Below are 20,137 nucleotides of genomic sequence, written 5' to 3'. Positions count from 1 at the left end.
TATGTAGATTGTATAAATAATACGTAAAATATCTATCTATAATCAAATGTAAATTGGGCTTGTTTTGGGGCTTTTTAGGATTAGGTTGGGCTTGTTTTTTGGTCATCAGTTGCTTCTTTTACATTTCAGAGTTGGCAACACTGGCTGTGAGCTCGTTCGTGCTGACAGATACTAGGTACACACCCGTCCCCGGCCCTCAGTGACACAGCACACACACACATACACACGTAGCTGCTCCACCTCAGCGCGCTATGTGGACGGACATAGAAGGACACGTCACTTGTTGTGCATGTTGTGTATGGCTGTATGCCTCCCCACGTCACGGCAGCCATGTTCTGTCGGGCGGGGAATCGATTCCGTCGCCATTTTAGCATTATTATTCCTATACAGAGCTAGACGAGGCAAGGTCACGCTCCGGCGTCGGTGAAGTATTGCATATATAAGTGATATACCAGTTCCAGGTGCCGCTGGTGGTATATCCCTTATATATACACTACTTATACCGATACACCCGCCTGTGCCGACCGGTAAGTAGCGCTGTGGTGTCCCGTGTTATATGTGATGCGTGCAGTGTATGCTGGAGGCCGGGCTGTCTTCGCGACAGGGCCTACATGTTGCCTCCAATATACCCAGTGAATGGGGGATGTTCTAGGGCTCTGGAGCGTCTGTGTTGTGGTACGGTGTAAACTTGGGAACCCGCTGTTAGTGCCGGCCATATACTCCCCCTCCCGGCAGCAGCCCCTCAGGGCTGTCTAACTATATAATAGCCATGTATGATTATATAGCTACATATGGTAACCTCTATGGCCGAGTTGCACAAACCATTTTATACCATTTCTACACACAACGATGGGTTTGGTTAGTTTAAACCAGATTTATACTCTAAAACCTCACAATTTTTTTTGTGCTGTGACTACAATATAGCCAATTACACGTAAAAAAACCTGTTATTATTTAAAGGGTGGTATTAAAACTGTCGAGCCATGCAAGTGGATATGGTACACTGATACAGTGCCCATGTTGACTTACGTCAGAATTCGGTACACAAAACTTGACAACCTCATGTCGACCTTTTGACTGTCGACTTTCTCATTGTTGACCTATTTCATGTGTTGAACTAAGCTCTGTTAAGTGGTCGGCCTAATTTATTTTGACCTTCATAGTGTCAACACTGTGACCCATACCCGATATAACAAAGTATTCTTCAGACTGTTTAATGCCAGTGGCGTGCCAAGTGTGTGTCTCCCAGAACTGCTTTTGTATTTTCCATTTTTGGGGGTATGGGTAAAAACCGGACCAGGACAAGACCGCCGGACCGGACATAAAATTCTGCAGTCAGGAGATTGTAGCGTCCGGTACGGGGGTGTCCTGCTTGGGGGGGGGGGGGGGCTGCTTGTGACGCCTGTCACGAGGGAGAATAAAGTCTCCCTGTATGGTCCGGGCATGTAGCAAAAACCGGGCGGTCCGGACCACACGGGGAGGCAGCAATCTCCCTTCCCCATGTCCCTGATGACAGCAATCACAGGGAACCCCCCCGGACTGGACACTACAAGCTCCGGACTGCAGATTTTGATGTCCGGTCCGGGGTTTAGTCCGGGTCCGGTTTTTACATAGTCCCCATTTTTGGTATTACTATTCAGTAAATCGTTGATGAAGATTTACAGAATTCTTTTTCTTCAATAGAACAGTGCAAAAAACTGATTGAAATTTTTTTTTTTTGTTTTCCTCTCATACTTATTTGTAATATACACACACATTCCTACAATTATGTCAGATGATGATCCTGTCTGAAACTGGTGATATGAGTCCACATTTATTAAATATAGTTGGTGGCCTCCAGGTTAGTTTCATTTAAAATTCAGACTCTTATTTCAGATTGTCTTGTAACTCAGGGGCAGATTTGTTAAGCCTGGTGAAGTGATAAAGTGGCTGGTACTTTTCCACTGACCAAACCGCTCCGAATTGTCAAGTTACAGGCAGGGTTTGACAAATGACAGTTGGGAGCTGATTGGTCAGTAATAAAGAACCAGCCACTTCATTCTTATATAGCGCACACTTATTCCGCAGCGCTTTATAGAGAATATCTGAACACTTACATCAGCTTAATAAATCTTCCCCTCAGTTATTTGCACTATGTTACTCCTTGATGCATATAACACATTTTTGTAAACTAATCATACAAACCACCTTTTCTCATCTACTATTGCGATATGGAGGATGCGACACACAAGCAAAAATCCTAGACACTCTCGCACAGGTGTACTATAGGGAAAGGGGTTGTATGTTAACGGAATATATTTAGTCACACTAGGGAGCCTATGTATTAATAATGCGGCACTGCCTACATTATTGAGGGGGGGGTGTATTTTATTTTTCATGAAAATATTCCCAATATGTGCTAAAGGTATATTGCAGGGACAGTAAGCACTAACCCTGTGATTTGCATCAAGAGACAGCCTTTTGCAGTAAATGTCAGTGCTACATAAATCCACACAAACTATTTTCTGAATATTTTATTTAAAACCACCTCTAATTCCTGTGCTGGTCTTGGAGTGTTCAATTTTTTTTTTCTCGGACAATCACATGTAATATACAGGAAGTTGCTATATATAGACTACCGGTAGTTGCTCGACCAGTTTTGTTCCCCTGGTTCTGTAATCAGACAAGCCCAGTTATGTGAAAACCACTAGTGTAGACTCAATGGGAAGTGATCTCACTAATTATTATAGTTTTTAGAGGACTTATCTTAATCATTTGATTTCTATTTTTCTAGAAGCCCTAATTACATTGGTTTGGGAACGTTGCAAAGCTTTATTTGAGATGATACCCTGCTTATGTCCTGCAGATAAAAGATCGTCCTTTTGCGGGAAATACACGTCACCAAGGTGAGTAGTAAGCGGTGTTGTTGGTTTTTTTGTTTGTTAGCATTGTTTTTTGTGATCTGCATATCTGACTATTAATGGTCAAAATCAAAGCTAATCTGTACAAATGTAACTCGCTGTTCGGTGATGAAGTAAACTTAACTGTCCCTAAACCGTTACTTCCCTGGCATATTCAGGGAGTCTCTTACATTTGTGATACTCTCTCCTGGGAAGTCTGACATTGCACATACGAGCAGTGGGCTGGATTCAGATATGGAAGGAAGAACTAACATTGCTGCTTACATGGAAGTAGCATTAACTAGCTTTAATATGGTAATACAGCAGGAGGTGCCAAGCCTCCTACATGCATTACTGATAAAAGCTGCAGCATTGGATCAACGACTACTCCCATTGGCCGACTCAATGACATAGTAGCGTAAGCCGGCCACCACAGATCTTGCCCATAGGCCAGGTAATCTGTCTTCTGATGGATTTACTGGACGCACCCCTCCCCAACAACGCCTTTTTGAGAAACTTAGGCTTCCGCTGCCATACGATCTTGTCTATCTTTACTTGAGATTTTGACTGTGCTATTTGGCTTATGGACATATACATTACAAGTGACAGTCAATATTGCCTTGCCTACACAGTGTATTGATCCATGCGATACCGACCTCGCGGGGCCAGCATCGGTAACGCAAGCAGGGTTAAAAAAATCGAAAGGGGGAAAAAAAAAAAAAGGACCCTGGCCGATGGAGAGCTGAATACACAGTCGTTCTTAGGTCACTTTGGATCTGTCACATCCGGAACAGTCTCATTGGATGGTATATCAAAAACATATAAAGAGTAACAAAGTGTAGATTTGTCTGAAACTTCATGGAAATAAATAGTACTTGGGGAAAGGTGCTGTCATGCGTACCCTCACTCGCGCTAGTGTGTAGAAATACACCACGTGTAGAACCAGAAAATTTTAGGAGTAGGTGCGTACCATACTCGCTTCATAAGTTAGCTGGGACATGTATATAACTATATTTTGGTTAATGGTGTAAACCCTCCAGAATGTTCATATCGAATGGTGTGACAATGGAAGAGCGAATCCTCTTTCAGTAAAATCCAAACAATAGTTCTCTTTCAATGGTCCTGGTGACACAGCTCAACACTGGGATGTAGGAGGGTCCGAAGGAGCCAGGCACCTATCCTAAAGCTTTTAGAGGGTAGGCTCCTCCCCTACTGCATCCTGGACTCTTCAGTTCGTGTTAGGTGCCCACTGGAGTGGGTGCTATTCTAAAGAGCTGCAGGAGCAGCTGAAGAATTAGAGTAGTTAGGGGAATTTTATTATTTTATTAATTATACTCTAGCTAGGTAGGCACAGTGTGAGGATTCTCATAGTGAATCCTCACACTGCTAGCGCAGCAGGAGCTGGCAGAAGCGCGTCATGTCAGCTCACTGTGCACAAGGGAGACGCTGTCTGGCCTCCCTGTGCAGCGCTTACAGCTTCTTTTAAGAAGCTGCCTGGGCTCCGGAGTGTCCTGAAACCGGCTTCAAGTTTAGGTGAGGATCATGGGGGACAGTCGCTCCGTGATGGCGGCGGCCATTTTATGCGGAGCTTATACGCTGAGCTCCTATATGAGAGGACAGCAGCGTTGTTACAGGCATGTTCCAAGTGGTCCCCAGTCGAGGGGGAGATACTGGAACTAGGAAATCCTACCAAGGGAGCGGCTGACTGGGGGTGGTTGGCGCCAGTCACGGACCCCGCAGCAGCAGGGACTTTGGTCTCTTCCCTCACTCTGTGTTTGGCGCCTTTCAGAACGCTTGCAGCAGAGCTGAGCTGGCTTACAGATCCTAGCAGAGTGTTTGGATTTCCTGGGCATCGTTTCCCCGCATCTGAAACCAACAGACAAGTGACTGAGTGCATTAAACCTGTATAATCGCTGGTACATTGTATGCACTGTGTGTGTGTGTGTGTGTGTGTGTGTGTGTGTGTGTGTGTGTGTGTATGTATATATCTATATCTATATCTATATCACTTTCATCATGTCTGAGCAACAAGCTGTGGTTTTGGGGGAGGGAGCCCTTATTGCACTGAGCGCTTGTAATGTATGCACACAGAAATTTGTCCCTGAGCAGATGGCCAAGGGGGGCTTATGTAACACTTGCGCTGCTGTGAGACCCATGGGGAGTGAACCTCAGAGGGCAGAGCAGATTGAACCCGCGTGGGCCATTGCCCTAGGCAGGTCTGTGAACGCTTTGGTGCAGCTACTGGACAGAGTGATGGCTTGGTAGAATCCCAGAGACCTATGCCATCATCTCAGCAGTCCTCTGGCTCCTTGCCTCTTACCCAGGCAGACCCTGCCTTTATTCAGGTGATGCAGGATACTGCTAGGGGGATCAACAGGTTTAGTGAGATACTAGACAAGATTGATGTTGATGTTGCAGGGACACCCAAAAGGTCTTATGCTATGCCTACATTGGTAGATGAGGAGGAGGAGGGAGCGTATACTGACATCCCCTGGGAATCAGGGTGATGATTTTGAAGAGACCTCTTCTGCAGGAGTAGAGGATCTTGTTGTAGCTGTGAAACAGGCTTTAAAACTGTCAGTGGAGGATAAAACTCCTGCTAAAGGTGTGTTTAAGCGACAGCGTAAGGAGGCTGTTACCTTTCCTTCGGATGAAGGTTTGCAGGAATTGTTGGAAGGGGCTTGGAAAACCCCTGATAAGAGGCTGCAAATGCCTAAGAGATTCCTTAGTCTGTACCCCATGCGGAGCTCTGGGAAAAAGTGCCAGTTGTGGATGCTTCAGTGGCACGTTTGTCCAAGGCTACTGTTTTACCAGTACAGGGCGGTGCAGCTTTTAAAGATCCTGTGGATAAAAAGCTGGAGGGTAACCTCAAGGCTATATTTGAAGGGGTGGGATTCACCCTACGCTTTCTTATTGCTTCAGCCTGGGTCTCTAAGGCCATGATTGAGTGGGCTAATGATTTATGCACCATGCTGCAGGCTGACCCTGGTGTATTGCTGCTGGCGGAGAAGCTTAAGGCAGCTGCAGAGTATGTAGTAGAAGCAGAGGAGGAAGCACTTAAAATGGCAACCAGAGTGTCCACAGTGTCTATTAATGCCAGGAGAGTGCTCTGGCTTAAGGCCTGGGAAGCGGACAATGAGTCCAAAAAGGCCCTAGAAACTTTAGCTTTCAAAGGAAAGTTATTATTTGGGTCAGAATTAGAGGAAATAATTAAGCAGGCCACGGGCGGCAAAAGTACATTTCTGCCGGCTCCCACGACTAAGCAGGCATCCAGATTTTCTGCCTTTAGGCCGTCCTTTCGGTCCTCCCCTAGAGGTGGTGCGTCCTTTCGAGGACAGCCATTCAGGGGAAAGTTTCAGTCCTCTAGGGGCAAGTTTCAGTCCTCTAGGGGCAAGACCCCGAAGTCCAAGTTTGGCTCCTTTCACAAGAAGCCTGCCACCAAAGGAGAGGACAAACCCTCCGCATGACTGTCAGGGGATTTGCCCGGCAGTGATAAAGGTGGGGGGGCGTCTCTCACATTTCAGGGACGCATGGGCTTCTCTAGACCAGGATGCCTGGGTGTTAGACATTATAGCCCAGGGCTACAAAATTCCTTTCAGAGGCCTGACTCCGAAAAGGTTTATCCCCACATCCTTGCCAAAGGAAGCGCGGCTTCGTACAGCTCTTGTGAGAGCAGCTCACTCCCTATTAGAGAAAGGGGTGGTTACTCCGGTTCCCAGGGCAGAGTGGAAGAAAGGTTTTTATTCCACTCTGTTTCTGGTGCCCAAACCAGACGGGTCTTTCAGACCAATACTAAATTTGAAGTCTCTAAATGTCCATTTATGGGTAGACCATTTCAAAATGGAGTCTCTGCGGTCAGTGCTTCTGAGCCTAGACCAGGGAGAATTTTTGGCGTCCATGGATGTCCAGGACGCATATCTGCATGTTCTTATACTCCCAGAACATCAGGCCTTGTTGAGGTTTGCAATAGGAGACCTGCATTTACAGTTCAAGGCGTTGCCCTTTGGTCTGGCCACCGCGCCAAGGGTATTCACAAAGATAATGTCAGTGATGGCGGCTGTGCTGAGGCTCAGGGGAATCACAGTGATACCTTATTTGGACGACCTGCTGTTCAAAGCAGAGTCAGCAGCCATGCTTCAGAGTCATTTGGCGGAAGCTATCAGTTTTTTGCAGGCTCACGGCTGAATTTTAAACTTGCAAAAGTCTCAGTTGGTACCATCACAGAGGCTCCAATTCTTGGGAGTTATTCTGGATACCCATCTTCATCGGGTATTTCTCCCGGAGGCAAAGGCCAGGGATCTGGTCGCCTTAGTCCAGGAGATTCTCAGCGCTCGGAGCATTTCTGTATGGAGGTGCCTCAAGCTGCTGGGGAAAATGGTGGCGTCATTCGAGACGCTGCAATTTGCCAGGTTCCACTCTCGGGTGTTCCAATGGAACATCTTGACGGCTTGGTCAGGAAACACACAGACCATGAAGTCGGAGCTGATAGTGCTGTCTTCGGACACTCGAGACTCCTTGAAATGGTGGACTCCCTTCAATGGGGTCGGTCACTGCAGACCTGGAACTGGCTAGTGGTTACTACCGACGCCAGCCTCAGGGGCTGGGGGGCAGTAGTCTTGGACCTCAGGCTGCAGGGCTTGTGGACTGCAGAGGAGTCAGCTCTACCGATCAACATCTTGGAGCTGAGAGCTGTCTGGAAAGTGATTTTCCTTGGCGGGAGACAGGTTACTGAACCTCCCTTTAAGGATTCAGACCGACAATGCCACAGCTGTGGCGTATCTGAATCACCAGGGAGGTACACGCAGCAAATTGGCCATGTGGGAGGTGTCCAGAATCTTCCTATGGGCGGAACAGAATGTTCCAGCTGTATCAGCTATATTCATACCAGGAGTGGAGAATATAGAAGCCGACTTCCTGAGCAGGGAGGAGCTCAAGGAAGGGGAATGGAGCTTACAACCACAGGTGTTTCAGCAGATCACCTTGAAGTGGGGATGTGGACCTGATGGCATCCAGGTTCAACCATCAAGTACCCAGGTTCTATGCCAGAACGAGGGATCCACTAGCGGAGGCAGTGGATGCCATGACTATTCCCTGGGAGGGGAATCTCCTTTATGCCTTTCCACCAGTACCAATGCTGGCGAGACTTTTAAAGAAAATACAAGGGCAGAAGGTTCCGGTGATCTTAGTGGCCCCAGATTGGCCAAGGAGATCCTGGTATTCGAGGCTTCAGAGGTTGTCTGTGGACTCATGGCGTCTACCTCTGAGCCCAGACCTTCTAAGACAAGGTCCATTCAATCACCTGGATTCAGCTCGATTAATTTTGACGGCTTGGCTATTGAAACCGCCATTTTGAAAAGGAAAGGTTTTTCTGATAAAGTGGTTCATACTATGATTAAAGCCAGGAAATCTGTGTCCTCTGCAAATTATTACAGAGTATGGAAAACTTACATTAGATGGTGTGAGAGATGGAAGTCACATACATCTCGTTTTAAATTATCAAAGATGATGGAATTTTTACAAGATGGTTTCTCATCGGGTCTAAGCCTTCAGTCATTGAAGGTGCAGATTTCGGCCTTGTCCATCTATTTCCAGAAGAGGATAGCCATTTTACCGGAAATTCAGACATTTTTACAGGGGGTATCTAGGTTGAAACCTCCATACAAACAACCAGTAGCGCCTTGGGACTTGTCACTGGTTTTGGAATGCCTTCAGAAGGCACCCTTTGAACCTTTGAGGTCGGCGGACCTTAAGTTTCTCACATGGAAGCTGGTGTTCTTGTTGGCAGTGGCATCAGCTAAGAGGGTGTCAGAGTTAGGAACTTTGTCATGCAGATCTCCTTTCTTAATTTTTCATGACGATAGGGCGGTCCTTAGGACAGTGCCTCAGTTTTTACCGAAGGTAGTCTCTGCCTTCCATTTAAATCAGGAGATAATTCTACCTGTGTTTCAACCCCCAGAGGGTTCTAAGAAAAGGGATAAGTTGAAGAGTTTGGATGTTGTGCGTGCTTTACGCATTTATGTGGACAGAGTAAAGAGTGTCAGAAAGACAGACACCTTGTTGGTATTGTATGACATACACAAAATTGGTTGGCCTGCATCTAAGCAGACCATTGCTAGGTGGTTGCGATCTGTGATAGCTTTTGCATACACCAAAGTGGGAAGGCCTGTGCCGGCCAGAATAAATGCGCATACCACCAGGTCAGTTGCCACCTCTTGGGCGGTTCGACATGGGGCAACGGCTGAGCAGGTTTGCAGGGCTGCCACTTGGTCATCTGTTCATACCTTTGCCAAATTCTATAGATTCCATGAGTTCGCGTCGGAGGACGCATCATTCGGGCGAGCAGTGCTGAGAGCTGCAGACCTGAGCGAACCCACCCAAAGGACCCGCACTGGAACGTCCCAGTGTTGAGCTGTGTCCCCAGGACCATTGAAAGAGAAAAAGGGATTTTTGTAAGAACTTACCGTTCGAATCCCTTTCTCTGATATGGTCCTGGTGACACAGCGATCCCTCCCTTACGCTCAGTAAGTATGTCAGAAGTTTCATGATGTTCATGTTAATATGGTTAAAGTTAACAGTTATTGTTATAAAATGTGCATATAATATGTGCAGGCGTTTGTACTGAGTTAATGTATTCCAGTGGCTTTGAAAGATTGAACTGAAGAGTCCAGGATGCAGTAGGGGAGGAGCCTACCCTCTAAAAGCTTTAGGATAGGTGCCTGGCTCCTTCGGACCCTCCTACATCCCAGTGTTGAGCTGTGTCACTAGGACCATATCGGAGAAAGGGATTCGAACGGTAAGTTCTTACAAAAATCCCTTTTTAATAAACCGTGAATATCAACATACAGCTGGGATTAAAGATTGAATCACAGTACCTTAATGTGCGGCTAATGGCCATATACCGCACTATAGGTACCAGCAAAGATCACAATCCCAGTCAAATAGAAGACAGATTCTCCAATTCACTGACGCGTTTCGATAGGGTAACCTATCTTTATCAAGGCCTGGAGAGGAGTGGGTAACAGTGGAGATATTTATACCTCTATATGACCGCTTAATTGATAGAATAACTGATGTAATTGCGTGTCCCACTTCCGCCGGAAGTATTTTCATTTTAAAGAAAACCAGTTTTATAACAAATAACTACCTTTCTATAGATAGTACACTTATTGAGCCCCTGCTAAGTCCCTATTTAAGGGGCTGCCTTGAGGCAGGGTTAACACCGTGATTTTGGCTAGATTTCTATACTATTTTCATCATTTAGCCAAAATCGCACTTTGTACACACCTTTAGGCTACTAGTATATAGCACTGACACATACATAAAAAACTATACATACCTTTTGTAAAACCACATTGATAAGTAGGTCCCTTAGTCAAGCTAGAATACTAGTTTTTTTGTTCTTATAATAGTAACACTTCAAATAATAACACCCCTTTTTACCTTTTTTTTTTTCCTAGTAATAAAAATGGCTTTCACAGACAATCTTCTCAGTCTTCCATAGCACAAAATGAATGTATTCCAAACCCGCAGTGTCTCTTAGAGTGTGAAGAGCTTATCCAGAAACTGGAAAAAAAACGTAAGTTCTCTAACCTCCCTACAGTAACTGGGCAGACAGTGAGCTAGCCATAGGAATTTATGTAAGTGCTAGACTAATTTGTGGGTGTACGTAGCACTGTGTATACATAAACAGATTGTGTTTGATAGAGAGGGTGGTGGCGTACAGTGCTGTTTTAGTGTTGTAGGTAAGAAAATGATTGGCTAACGCTGGTGGGCAAAAGCTAAATATCTGAACTAAATCCATAGCAAGTAATAAGACATTTGTCTAGTGCAAAGTAATCTGTATGCAAATATTTGGTTGCTTTAGTTTTAATAGAGATACACCTTCGAGCAAGGGCGTTAAATAATCATCTTTGTTTTACCTGCTCATGACATGCCAATGTATGAATGTGTATATATGTAGTATGTATAGTTTTGCATATTAGAGATGGAGGCGGTATGTTGTGTATATTCAGTTCCTAACAGGGTGCCAAATAACAACATCACCAAATGTCTGACTGGACACATAACTGTTTAATACAGTGGCCAGTGTTTGCTCATTTTCCTGGACACCTATATGAGTATGAGGGAAGTTGTCGGTTGTGGAATAATTGTCTTTTTTTCTTTGGTGGAGCTTCATGCACTTAGCTCCGAATTAAGTTACCCCTCATCTCAATATAACATAATTCAGGATGGTGGTGTACATCCTCATAGTTAGCATTAAGTGTATAAAGGGTGGGAAGAATGGTGGTTATCATTGCGATGCCATCACACTGAATTTCCTGCGATCCCGGTAGTTATGTTAGGCAATGTTTAGATTGGATCTTCCCTGCTACTAAAACTTGGGTCCACTGTCAGCTGGTCCTCATAATGCAATTAACAGAACTCGGTGCCAATCGCCCTCCAGGTTAATGGGTTTTTGTACTTAACCCTATGGGCCAACAAAAATCCATGTATCTAGCAGTACCATAAGTACAGCATATAGCCACACTTACTTATTGAAGCGAACATACATATAATTGAATAGATCCCTTTTAAATTGAGAGGGGAGGAGGAATAAGACTTTAAGAGACAGGCCTATTGAAGCAATTTTTGTAAAAGGAACTCATACAGTAGGCTGAATTATTTTTATATATTCTAATCTATCTCTCTCCAAATCCCTCCTATCCTCCAAATAACTACCACGGTGCTCCAGCAATATAACATACAGACCACTCCAGAGGCAGGCAGGCAGGCACCCACAGACTTGAATGAAAAATATCAGGACTCAATACATTGAGATTAGTAGCAAGCTTTCAGGCTTTATTCAGCCCTTCGTCAGGCAACACATATAAACAGTAATACAGTGCGCTCACCTCAAATACCTATGTACGCTGTACTACTGTTTATATGCGTTGCCTGACGAAGGGCTGAATAAAGCCTGAAAGATTGCTACTAATCTCAATGTATTGAGTCTTGATATTTTTCATGCAAGTCTGTGGGTGCCTGCCTCTGGAGTGGTGTATGTATGTAATTTTTCTCTGAGGTAAAGTACCACCACTGACCACTAGAGGCCACTCGATGTGCTAAATTAAAGCTTTATGTGCTACTAAAAGATGTCATAACAAAAAGTGAAATGGACACTAATCTGCTTCAAACTTGCTGGATATGGCGGGAGGTAGGAGCAGATTGGGGGTGGGTGGAGAGTTTGTGGGCTAAACACTGTCACAGGTCAAAGTACATTGCAGAAGCCGTCATTCTGACAGGCTTTTAACTAGTCATCAATAACGTAGTGTCCATTACGTAACCTAGACGTAAGCTGTACATCATTCAATAGCTAAACCTTTATTGGGAACTGGGCTTCTAAATATTGATAAACCCTTTTTTAAACTCCGTTGCATATTACCCAGTCAGCTCTTTTCAAAGCCCTACCATAACGCAGCTTATTGAGCCCTAACCAAGGGAATTATTAGCAGTAATTTATACAGTGCAAGCATGTGCCCCAGTGCATGAAGAACCAACACCATAATGAATAAAGACTGGGTGTTAACAAGCAGACACAGCATAGGGGACCTATTGTGTACAAGGATGGATATATAGTCATTGAGGAATGTCATACAAACTACTTATCTTTCATCGATTTTGCAGCTGATGACCTTGAATCGGTTTCACGCTTTGTGCAAAAATATAAAGAATCTTGGATTCCATTGGAACCCAAAGGCGTATTCCTGCGACTCTGTGATCTGAGTGCCACCAATCACATGGGTCAGAACTATATGCTTGAAGGTTGGCAACAGATATACCTTCCACAAATCACTAAAATTGAAATCCTCGGCACTCTGGAGTGCTCCGGAAACATGGTTTCCCCCTTGCAGTGGATTATTCTTGTGGCAGAAGATGGAAACATCTACGGTTATGAAAATGAAGAGCTATGTTTAATTGCATCAAGTTTAAAAGAGCTGATAGGAAAAGACCTTGAGATGACAGGAGTTGTGTACCCCTATCCACATGATGTCAGTGACGAGGTAAAGTATATTAGAATTGTTAGTACCTTTATTGATCCCTGTGTTTTCCAACAGTCGAAAAATCAGCACTTGAATTTATTAGATCGAATGTAGATTCAACAGAAAATCTTTAAAGTGGTGATTTTCCGACTGATCTGCACAGATTGATTATTTACTTCTATCCAAGGACCTAAAAATATCTGTTATAAAGATAATTTTATCAATTCGTCCATCAATACCTTATGGTGGCAGAGCCGCTTCTTGCATCGTTTGGGTAATGTATGTTACCAGTTCTTGTGAGGTGGTGGGGAGAACACCTTTTAACCCCTTCCTGACACAGCCAGTTTTTGCGTTCCTGACAGAGCCATTTTTTTCAAATCTGACATGTTTCAAGTGGGGATAACTTTTTTTTGCTTTTACTTATCCCAGTGATTTTGAGATTGTTTTCTCGTGACACATTGTACTTCAGTTAGTGGTAAATTTGGGTCGATACAGTCTGTGTTTTTTTGTGAAAAATACCAAAATGTCGTAAAAAAATGGAAAATTTAGCAATTTGCAAAATGTCACATTTTCTGCTTGTGAGACAAATAAACATACCACTCAAAATAGTTAATAACTAACATAGACCATATGTCTACTTTATGTTGCAATCATTATTTCAACCTCCTTTTCATTTTTTTGGACACTAGGAGGCTTCAAATATGAATAGCAAATTCTCAAATTTTCAAGAAAATTTCAAACACTGATTTTTTTAGGGACCAGTTCAGTTCTGATGTGACTTTGAGGGACTTGTATGTGAGACACCCCCATAAATGATGCCATTTCAAAAACTGCACCCCTCACAGTATTCAAAACAGCATTTTGGAAGTTTGTTAACCCTTTATGTGTTTCACAGGAATTAAAACAAAGTGTAGGTGAAATTTCAAAATTTCTTTTTTTTTGCAGAGTTTCAATTTTAATACATTTTTCTAACGAATACAGTAGATTTTACTAGAGAAATGTGACTAAAAATTGATTTCCCCCAATTCTTTTGTTTTCATAAATATCCTATATGTGGCCCTAGTGTGCACGTTGACCAAACCACAGGCTTCATAATAGAAGGAGCACCTACTTGATTTTGGAGCCTCCTTTTTATGAGATTTTTTTTTTAGGCACCATGTAGGTTTCTAGGCACCATAAGTGCTAAAAGTTAGGAACCTCCCCCACAAGTCACCCCATTTTGCAAACTACACCCTTCAGGGAATTCATTTAGGGGTATAGTGTACATTTCAAACCCCCAGGGGTTTCACCAATTTTGATACAACTGGGCTGTGAAAATGAAAAAATTTAAGGTACTCTTTACTTAGAAGGGCGCCCACGATTTTGATCGTGGGCATCGTTAGTAAAAAATCTCGGACATCTCGGGGATTGAATGCACTAAAAAATCGGGTGCGATCAACCGACGAGATGCCCGAGATTTCCCATAGGGAACAATGTTAAATGTCTCAATTGACCCAATTTTCCTGTTCAATGCCTCAATTGACCCGATTTTTCCATAGGAAACAATGTTAAATGGGCCACAGAGGCCAAATAGGCACCCTGAAGTGTATAATGGCCACCCGAATTGTTAACGCCACCCCACGATCAACGTCAACCCGATGCGTGGCGAGCGCAGCGAGCCGGCGAGGGGCGGCGGTACGCGTCCTACGACCTTTTCATACCCCCACTATCCACGTCGGCGTGGAGTTGAGAATAGAAAGTGTGGCGAGCGCAGCGAGCCACCGAGCCCGAAGCGTGGCGAGCGCAGCGAGCCCCGCGAGGGTACGCGGACAGCTGTGAAGCCCGCGAGGGGATGCGGATACCTGTGAAGGTATCCGCGTCCCCTCGCGGGGCTCGCTGCGCTCGCCACGCTTCGGGCTCGGTGGCTCGCTGCGCTCGCCACACTTTCTATTCTCAACTCCACGCCGACGTGGATAGTGGGGGTATGAAAAGGTCGTAGGACGCGTACCGCCGCCCCTCGCGGGCTCGCTGCGCTCGCCACGCTTCGGGTTGACGTTGATCGTGGGGTGGCGTTAACAATTCGGGTGGCCATTATTCACTTCAGGGTGCCTATTTGGCCTCTGTGGCCCATTTAACATTGTTTCCTATGGAAAAATTGGGTCAATTGAGGCATTGAACAGGAAAATCGGGTCAATTGAGACATTTAACATTGTTCCCTATGGGAAATCTCGGGCATCTCGTCGGTTGATCGCACCCGATTTTTTAGTGCATTCAATCCCCGAGATGCCCGAGATGCCCGAGATGGGCGCCCTTCTAAGTAAAGAGTACCAAATTTAATTTTTCATTTTCACAGCTCAGTTGTTGATGAATTCCCTGAAGGGTGTAGTTTGCAAAATGGGGTCACTTGTGGGGGGGTTCCACTGTATGGGTGCTTCAGGGGTCATTCAACCAGAATCTGTGCTGCAAAATCCAAAAATCACTCCTTCCCTTCTGAGTCCTGCCATGCACCCAACTGGTATTTTTTGGTCACACGTGAGGCATTGCCATACTCGGGAGAAATTGGGGCACAGATTTTGGGGTGCTTTGTCTCTTTCATTCCTTGTGAAAATGAAAAATTTTGAGCCAGATCTGCATTTTTGTGTAAAAAAAATGTAATTTTTTACACAAAAATGCAGTTCTGGCTCAAAATTTTTCATTTCCGCAAGGAATGAAGGAGACAAAGCACCCCAAAATCTGTGCCCCAATTTCTCCCGAGTACGGCAATGCCTCATATGTGACCCAAAAATACCATTTGGGTGCATGGCAGGACTCAGAAGGGAAGGAGTGATTTTTGGTGGTGGAATGAATGGTGGGTGCTATGTCGCATTAGCAAGACCCCCGAAGCACCAATACAGTGGAACCCCCCACATGTGACCCCATTTTGCTCACCAGCTTTGGGAGGGGGGCTGGCGCTGCGGCTGGTGGGGGGGTGTGAGGGGTGCTGGCGCTGCGGCAGCCGGGTGGGTGGGAGGGGGGGCTGCCGGGTGGGGGCTGGCGATCGGTGGTGATCGGTGCTGTACTTAACAGCACCGATCACTATATATATGTGTGTGTGTATGTGTGTGTGTGTGTGTGTGTGTGTATATATTTCATAAAAATAAATTTAAACCCAAATCAAAGATTTAAGCAGCTGTGCTGCTGCTGGCTGGGTGGGAGGGAGGCTGCCGGGTGGGAGGGCGGGCTGCCGCTCGGTGGTGATCGGTGCTGTACTTAACAGCACCGATCTCTGTGTTACCGAGCGGCTTAGCCGCCGGTAACACAGAAAACGCTGCAATTGGCTGTTCACTTTTGAACAGCCAATCGCAGCGATCGCCGACTGGGGGGGGCACCCCTGCCCCCCCTGGGCGGCGAGGGGGGATGTCTGCTTTCAGGGACAGCAGACATCTCCAAACTGTCACCGCGTCTATAGACGCGGTGACAGTTTAAATCCATGACGTACATTTATGCCATGTGTCGGGAAGTACTTCCCGACCATGACGTAAATGTACGGCAAATGTCGGGAAGGGGTTAAGTATCATTTTCACCATGTGGAACTTTTACCAAATACTATGCTTACATAAATGGTACAATGTCTTTTTACAGGAATCTTTCCAGGAAGATGAAGACATCCAGGCTATCAAACAGAGAACAAAGGATTATGTTGATAAACATGAAGATGATTTTGAGGCCTTCCTGAATTTTCTTAAAGTATAAATCCGCATTCTCCAGTTCAAAATGTTTGGAATTACAGGGCTGTTTGCTTGGCGGTCTGTGATTTATTGGCGATCACCAGCCAAATGCTGCAAAGGTTTGTGAGCCAATGGACCAATAATCTGTAATAACAGAGCAGGTTTTTATTTTTCCTCTGCTTAGACCCCATAGCCAGGCTTCAGGATGACTGGGTCTGCAGGTGGGCAATTTTAGGATAGACCCTTTTCTGTAGCCCGACTGAAGGATGCTCAGGAAGTTGCAGAGGGGCAGCCAGCTGTGCTGACCCAGGTAGCTGCTAGAACATTAGTTTCCAGCAGCTGCAGACAAACTCCTGTGACTGTCAGGGAAGGGTCAGCTTGATGTTGGTTGGCTTGACCACTCCAGCTAAGGGTCTAAATGCTGTCTGTCGGCACATGTCAGCTCAGAAAAACATGAAAACTTCATGTTGGCCTTTTGACTGTCGACCTTCCAAACCTGTCGACCTAATGACCGTATGTATACTTTAGTCAAAAGTGGAGAACTAACAAAATCTGTTAAGGAGCTAATAGTAAGGTTAATTGTGGATGTGCGGGTTTGTTTTACTCGGTTCTTACCGCTAAATTAGCGCAAGTTTGTATTTATCCAAACTGTTATTATGTGCTGTCCAAAACATGACAACCTATAGCTAATAAGATCCTGCTTTGAGATCCGAGTAAATCCAAACGCACACATCTCTTTAATTGACTAGTAGATTCATGTTCCTACACTACACATGGTGCTAGATACACCAAGCTTCAAAAAGTGATAACGTGGAGAGTGATAAATAACCAGCCAATCAGTTCCTACCTGCCATGTTACAGGCTGGGTCTAAAAAATGCAATTAGGAGATAGTGGTTTATCACTCTCCACTTTATTGCTTTTTGAAGCTTCTGGCCCACAGTCTGTTCAGAAAAAGGAGCACCGTTTTTCTGGATATGTGCAAAACCCACTGTATTTGATCTAATACAATTGATAAATGTAAAATGCACTTTAACAATAATGTGAAATGATAAAGCAATGTATAAAAGAAAAGTTACATGCCAATAAATTAGTTAATGGTGGGCAAAAAATTACGGTACTTGTTTCCTAGCACGGCGCCTGCGATTTTGATTGTATTGATTGGGTTCGAAAAATCGCATCGACAACCAAATCGCATGCGATCGACGCGATTTTTACAATGTAAAATGGACCCTGAGACCCAATTTTACATTGATTTCAATGTAAAAAGCCCCAAAACCCCCCATTTTAATAGCCCCCTCCATTGTTAACACCACCCCACTATTGACGCCAACCCGAAGGGTGGCGAGCGCAGCGGTACGCTTCCTCCGCCATCCCCCCCCCCGCCCCTTTCCACGTTGGCATGGAGTTGATTTTATAAAGTGTGGAGAGCGCAGTGAGCCACCGAGCCCGAAGTGTGGCGAGCGGACGCGCATAACTTCACAGGTATACGCGGGGCTCAGTGGCTCGCTGCACTCGCCACACTTCATAAAATCAACTCCACGCCGACGTGGATAGTGAGGGTATGAAAAGGTCGGAGCATGCGTACCGCCGCCCCTCGCGGGCTCGCTCGCCATGTTTCGGGTTGACGTCAATAATGGGGTCGCGTTAACAATGGGGGGGGGGGGGGTTAACCATACATCATAACCATGATTTTCTCTTTTACCGGCAATTAAGCCTGTGATTGACAGAAAATTGCGTCAATCGCATTCCTTAAGTACCTTAAACTTAAGGCATGCGATCAACCCGACGGACGCCGTGCTAGGAAACAAGTACCAAAATTACTTTGTTACACAACTTGTGGAAGTGTCTATACAGGCAATGGTATTGGGATCCCAGCTGTCAGAAGACAGCAGCATCCCAAAGGTCAGGAGCCTGGGACCTTTTAGGTGCATATCCTAACCCAAACTGTACCCGCTTAGTGTGTAAACATAAAGGTGCCCATAAACTTATCCGATTTCGAAAGATCGGGTAGATAAATCAGCCCAAATCGCGGTCCATTGCGCATCGTGTCGGAATGGGGAGGTTGGATGGGCTGCACGTTAAATTTATCTGATCTGAAGCACAGCTGGCACACACCTATGTGCAGTGGCAGGGTCCCTGAGGTGCTGGGAACTAAGTAGCACTGTTTGCCAGGCGGCTGGGTGGGAAGTGGCTGCTAAATATGAAAACTTAGCGCTAGTAGCTGATCCAGTGGTGAGCTACATTAAAATAAGAACATTAACATCGTTAAACATTCAATGCAGATAATTTTTGAATTATAAAAAAATAATACAGATTTTGCATAATTGCGTACTGTACCACTAAAACACACATTCCACAAACTTGCCCACCATTCAGTAGAAAACCCCCCAGGATCTTAACCTTTAACAGTCAAACTTTTTTTTTTTATTCATTCAGTCTGGTTTACATTTTTATATTAATTGTGTTTTCTTGTATATCAGTATATGCCTATCAATGTACACTTGTTTTCATCTCTGATAATTAAAATATATTTTGAGATATTTTTGTCTGTGTGCTGCACATTTGTTGGCTCCTACCCATAAACCCAAATAGCTATGGCTATCTGCTTATCCTATTGTCCATGGAGAGGAATGTGTTTGTGATTTCCATTTGGAGTAATGAAACCTTATTAGTAGAGACTGGATTATATGCAACATAAAAAGCTTGAAATATGCATGAAAAATACTTAAAATATGCATGAAAAGTTTAAAATATGCTACATAAAAAAAAAGTAATTTTTAACTTATTTAAAAAAACAGCATACAATTAGTTGCAAATAAACCTCAAAAATAGGCCCACAGCATCTGCAGATGTCTAGTGCTGTACACAGGATTTTTTTTCTTCCTGGCTGTTACAGCAGACTGCAGTGTCCAAAGCTGCTCTTGCATCAACTACACGGACCCTCATCTCCAGCGCCGATGGATCAAATGTCAGCATAACGTGTGAGGGCAGCGCAGTGGAAGGCTTCCTCCCTGCACTGCATACTCACTGTGCCACAGTATTTCCTTCGCGCCGCGTGATGTCACAACCCTTCCGCCCGCCTCCTCTGCTGCAGAAGTCTGGGGGTTATTCTAGTTCACTCTGACAAAATCCTTCTTAGATGGACAAAACCATGTGCACTGCAGGTGGGGCAGATGTAACATGTGCAGAGAGAATTAGATTTGGGTGGGGTTTTACTTCAAAGTGAGATCTATATTGCAGTGTATAAATAAAGCAGCCATTATTTACCCTGCACAGAAACAAAATAACTCACCCAAATCTAATTCTCTGCACATTTTACATCTGCCCCCCTGCAGTGCACATGGTTTTGTCATCTAATAAGGATTTTGTCAGTGTGAACTAGAATAAGGCCCTCTGTCTCGGTGTAAAGTCCCAATCCAGGGGCAGGCAAAGGTTCAGTAGCTTTGTAATGGCATCCGCCCCGACTGACTTTTATTAACATGGATTGGCAGACTAGAGCAGTGTCCGACAGCGTACATCCAAGGTTCCCCACACTGCACACATATTGCCCCA

The 20,137-nt window shown here is 44.8% G+C and overlaps 1 protein-coding gene across 1 annotated transcript; it reads left to right on the top strand.

Moving 5' to 3' along the window:
- The first annotated feature begins 361 nt into the window (after positions 1-361).
- Positions 362-19,125, top strand: LOC146008912 (uncharacterized). The gene is made up of 5 exons (XM_083148732.1): positions 362-527; positions 2,774-2,885; positions 10,337-10,455; positions 12,543-12,919; positions 16,499-19,125. The coding sequence occupies exons 2-5, from the start codon at positions 2,821-2,823 to the stop codon at positions 16,607-16,609; spliced, it is 672 nt and encodes a 223-aa protein (XP_083004858.1). The 5' UTR covers positions 362-527; positions 2,774-2,820; the 3' UTR covers positions 16,610-19,125.
- The last annotated feature ends 1,012 nt before the right edge of the window (positions 19,126-20,137 follow it).

Source organism: Crinia signifera, chromosome 6 (assembly GCF_055691185.1).
Source record: "Crinia signifera chromosome 6, ASM5569118v1, whole genome shotgun sequence".
Lineage (NCBI taxonomy): Eukaryota > Metazoa > Chordata > Amphibia > Anura > Myobatrachidae > Crinia > Crinia signifera.
Note: the sequence above shows the minus strand (reverse complement) of the source record. Positions and strands in the feature narration are given on the sequence as shown.

What these genes read in the sequence shown, in the direction of transcription:
- LOC146008912 (XM_083148732.1), top strand. Translation starts at nt 2,821, where the DNA reads ATGATACCCTGCTTATGTCCTGCAGATAAAAGATCGTCCTTTTGCGGG. An exon ending in CCAGAAACTGGAAAAAAAAC is followed by an intron (nt 10,456 to 12,542) that starts GTAAGTTCTCTA and finishes TCGATTTTGCAG; the next exon opens with CTGATGACCTTGAATCGGTT. An exon ending in CACATGATGTCAGTGACGAG is followed by an intron (nt 12,920 to 16,498) that starts GTAAAGTATATT and finishes GTCTTTTTACAG; the next exon opens with GAATCTTTCCAGGAAGATGA.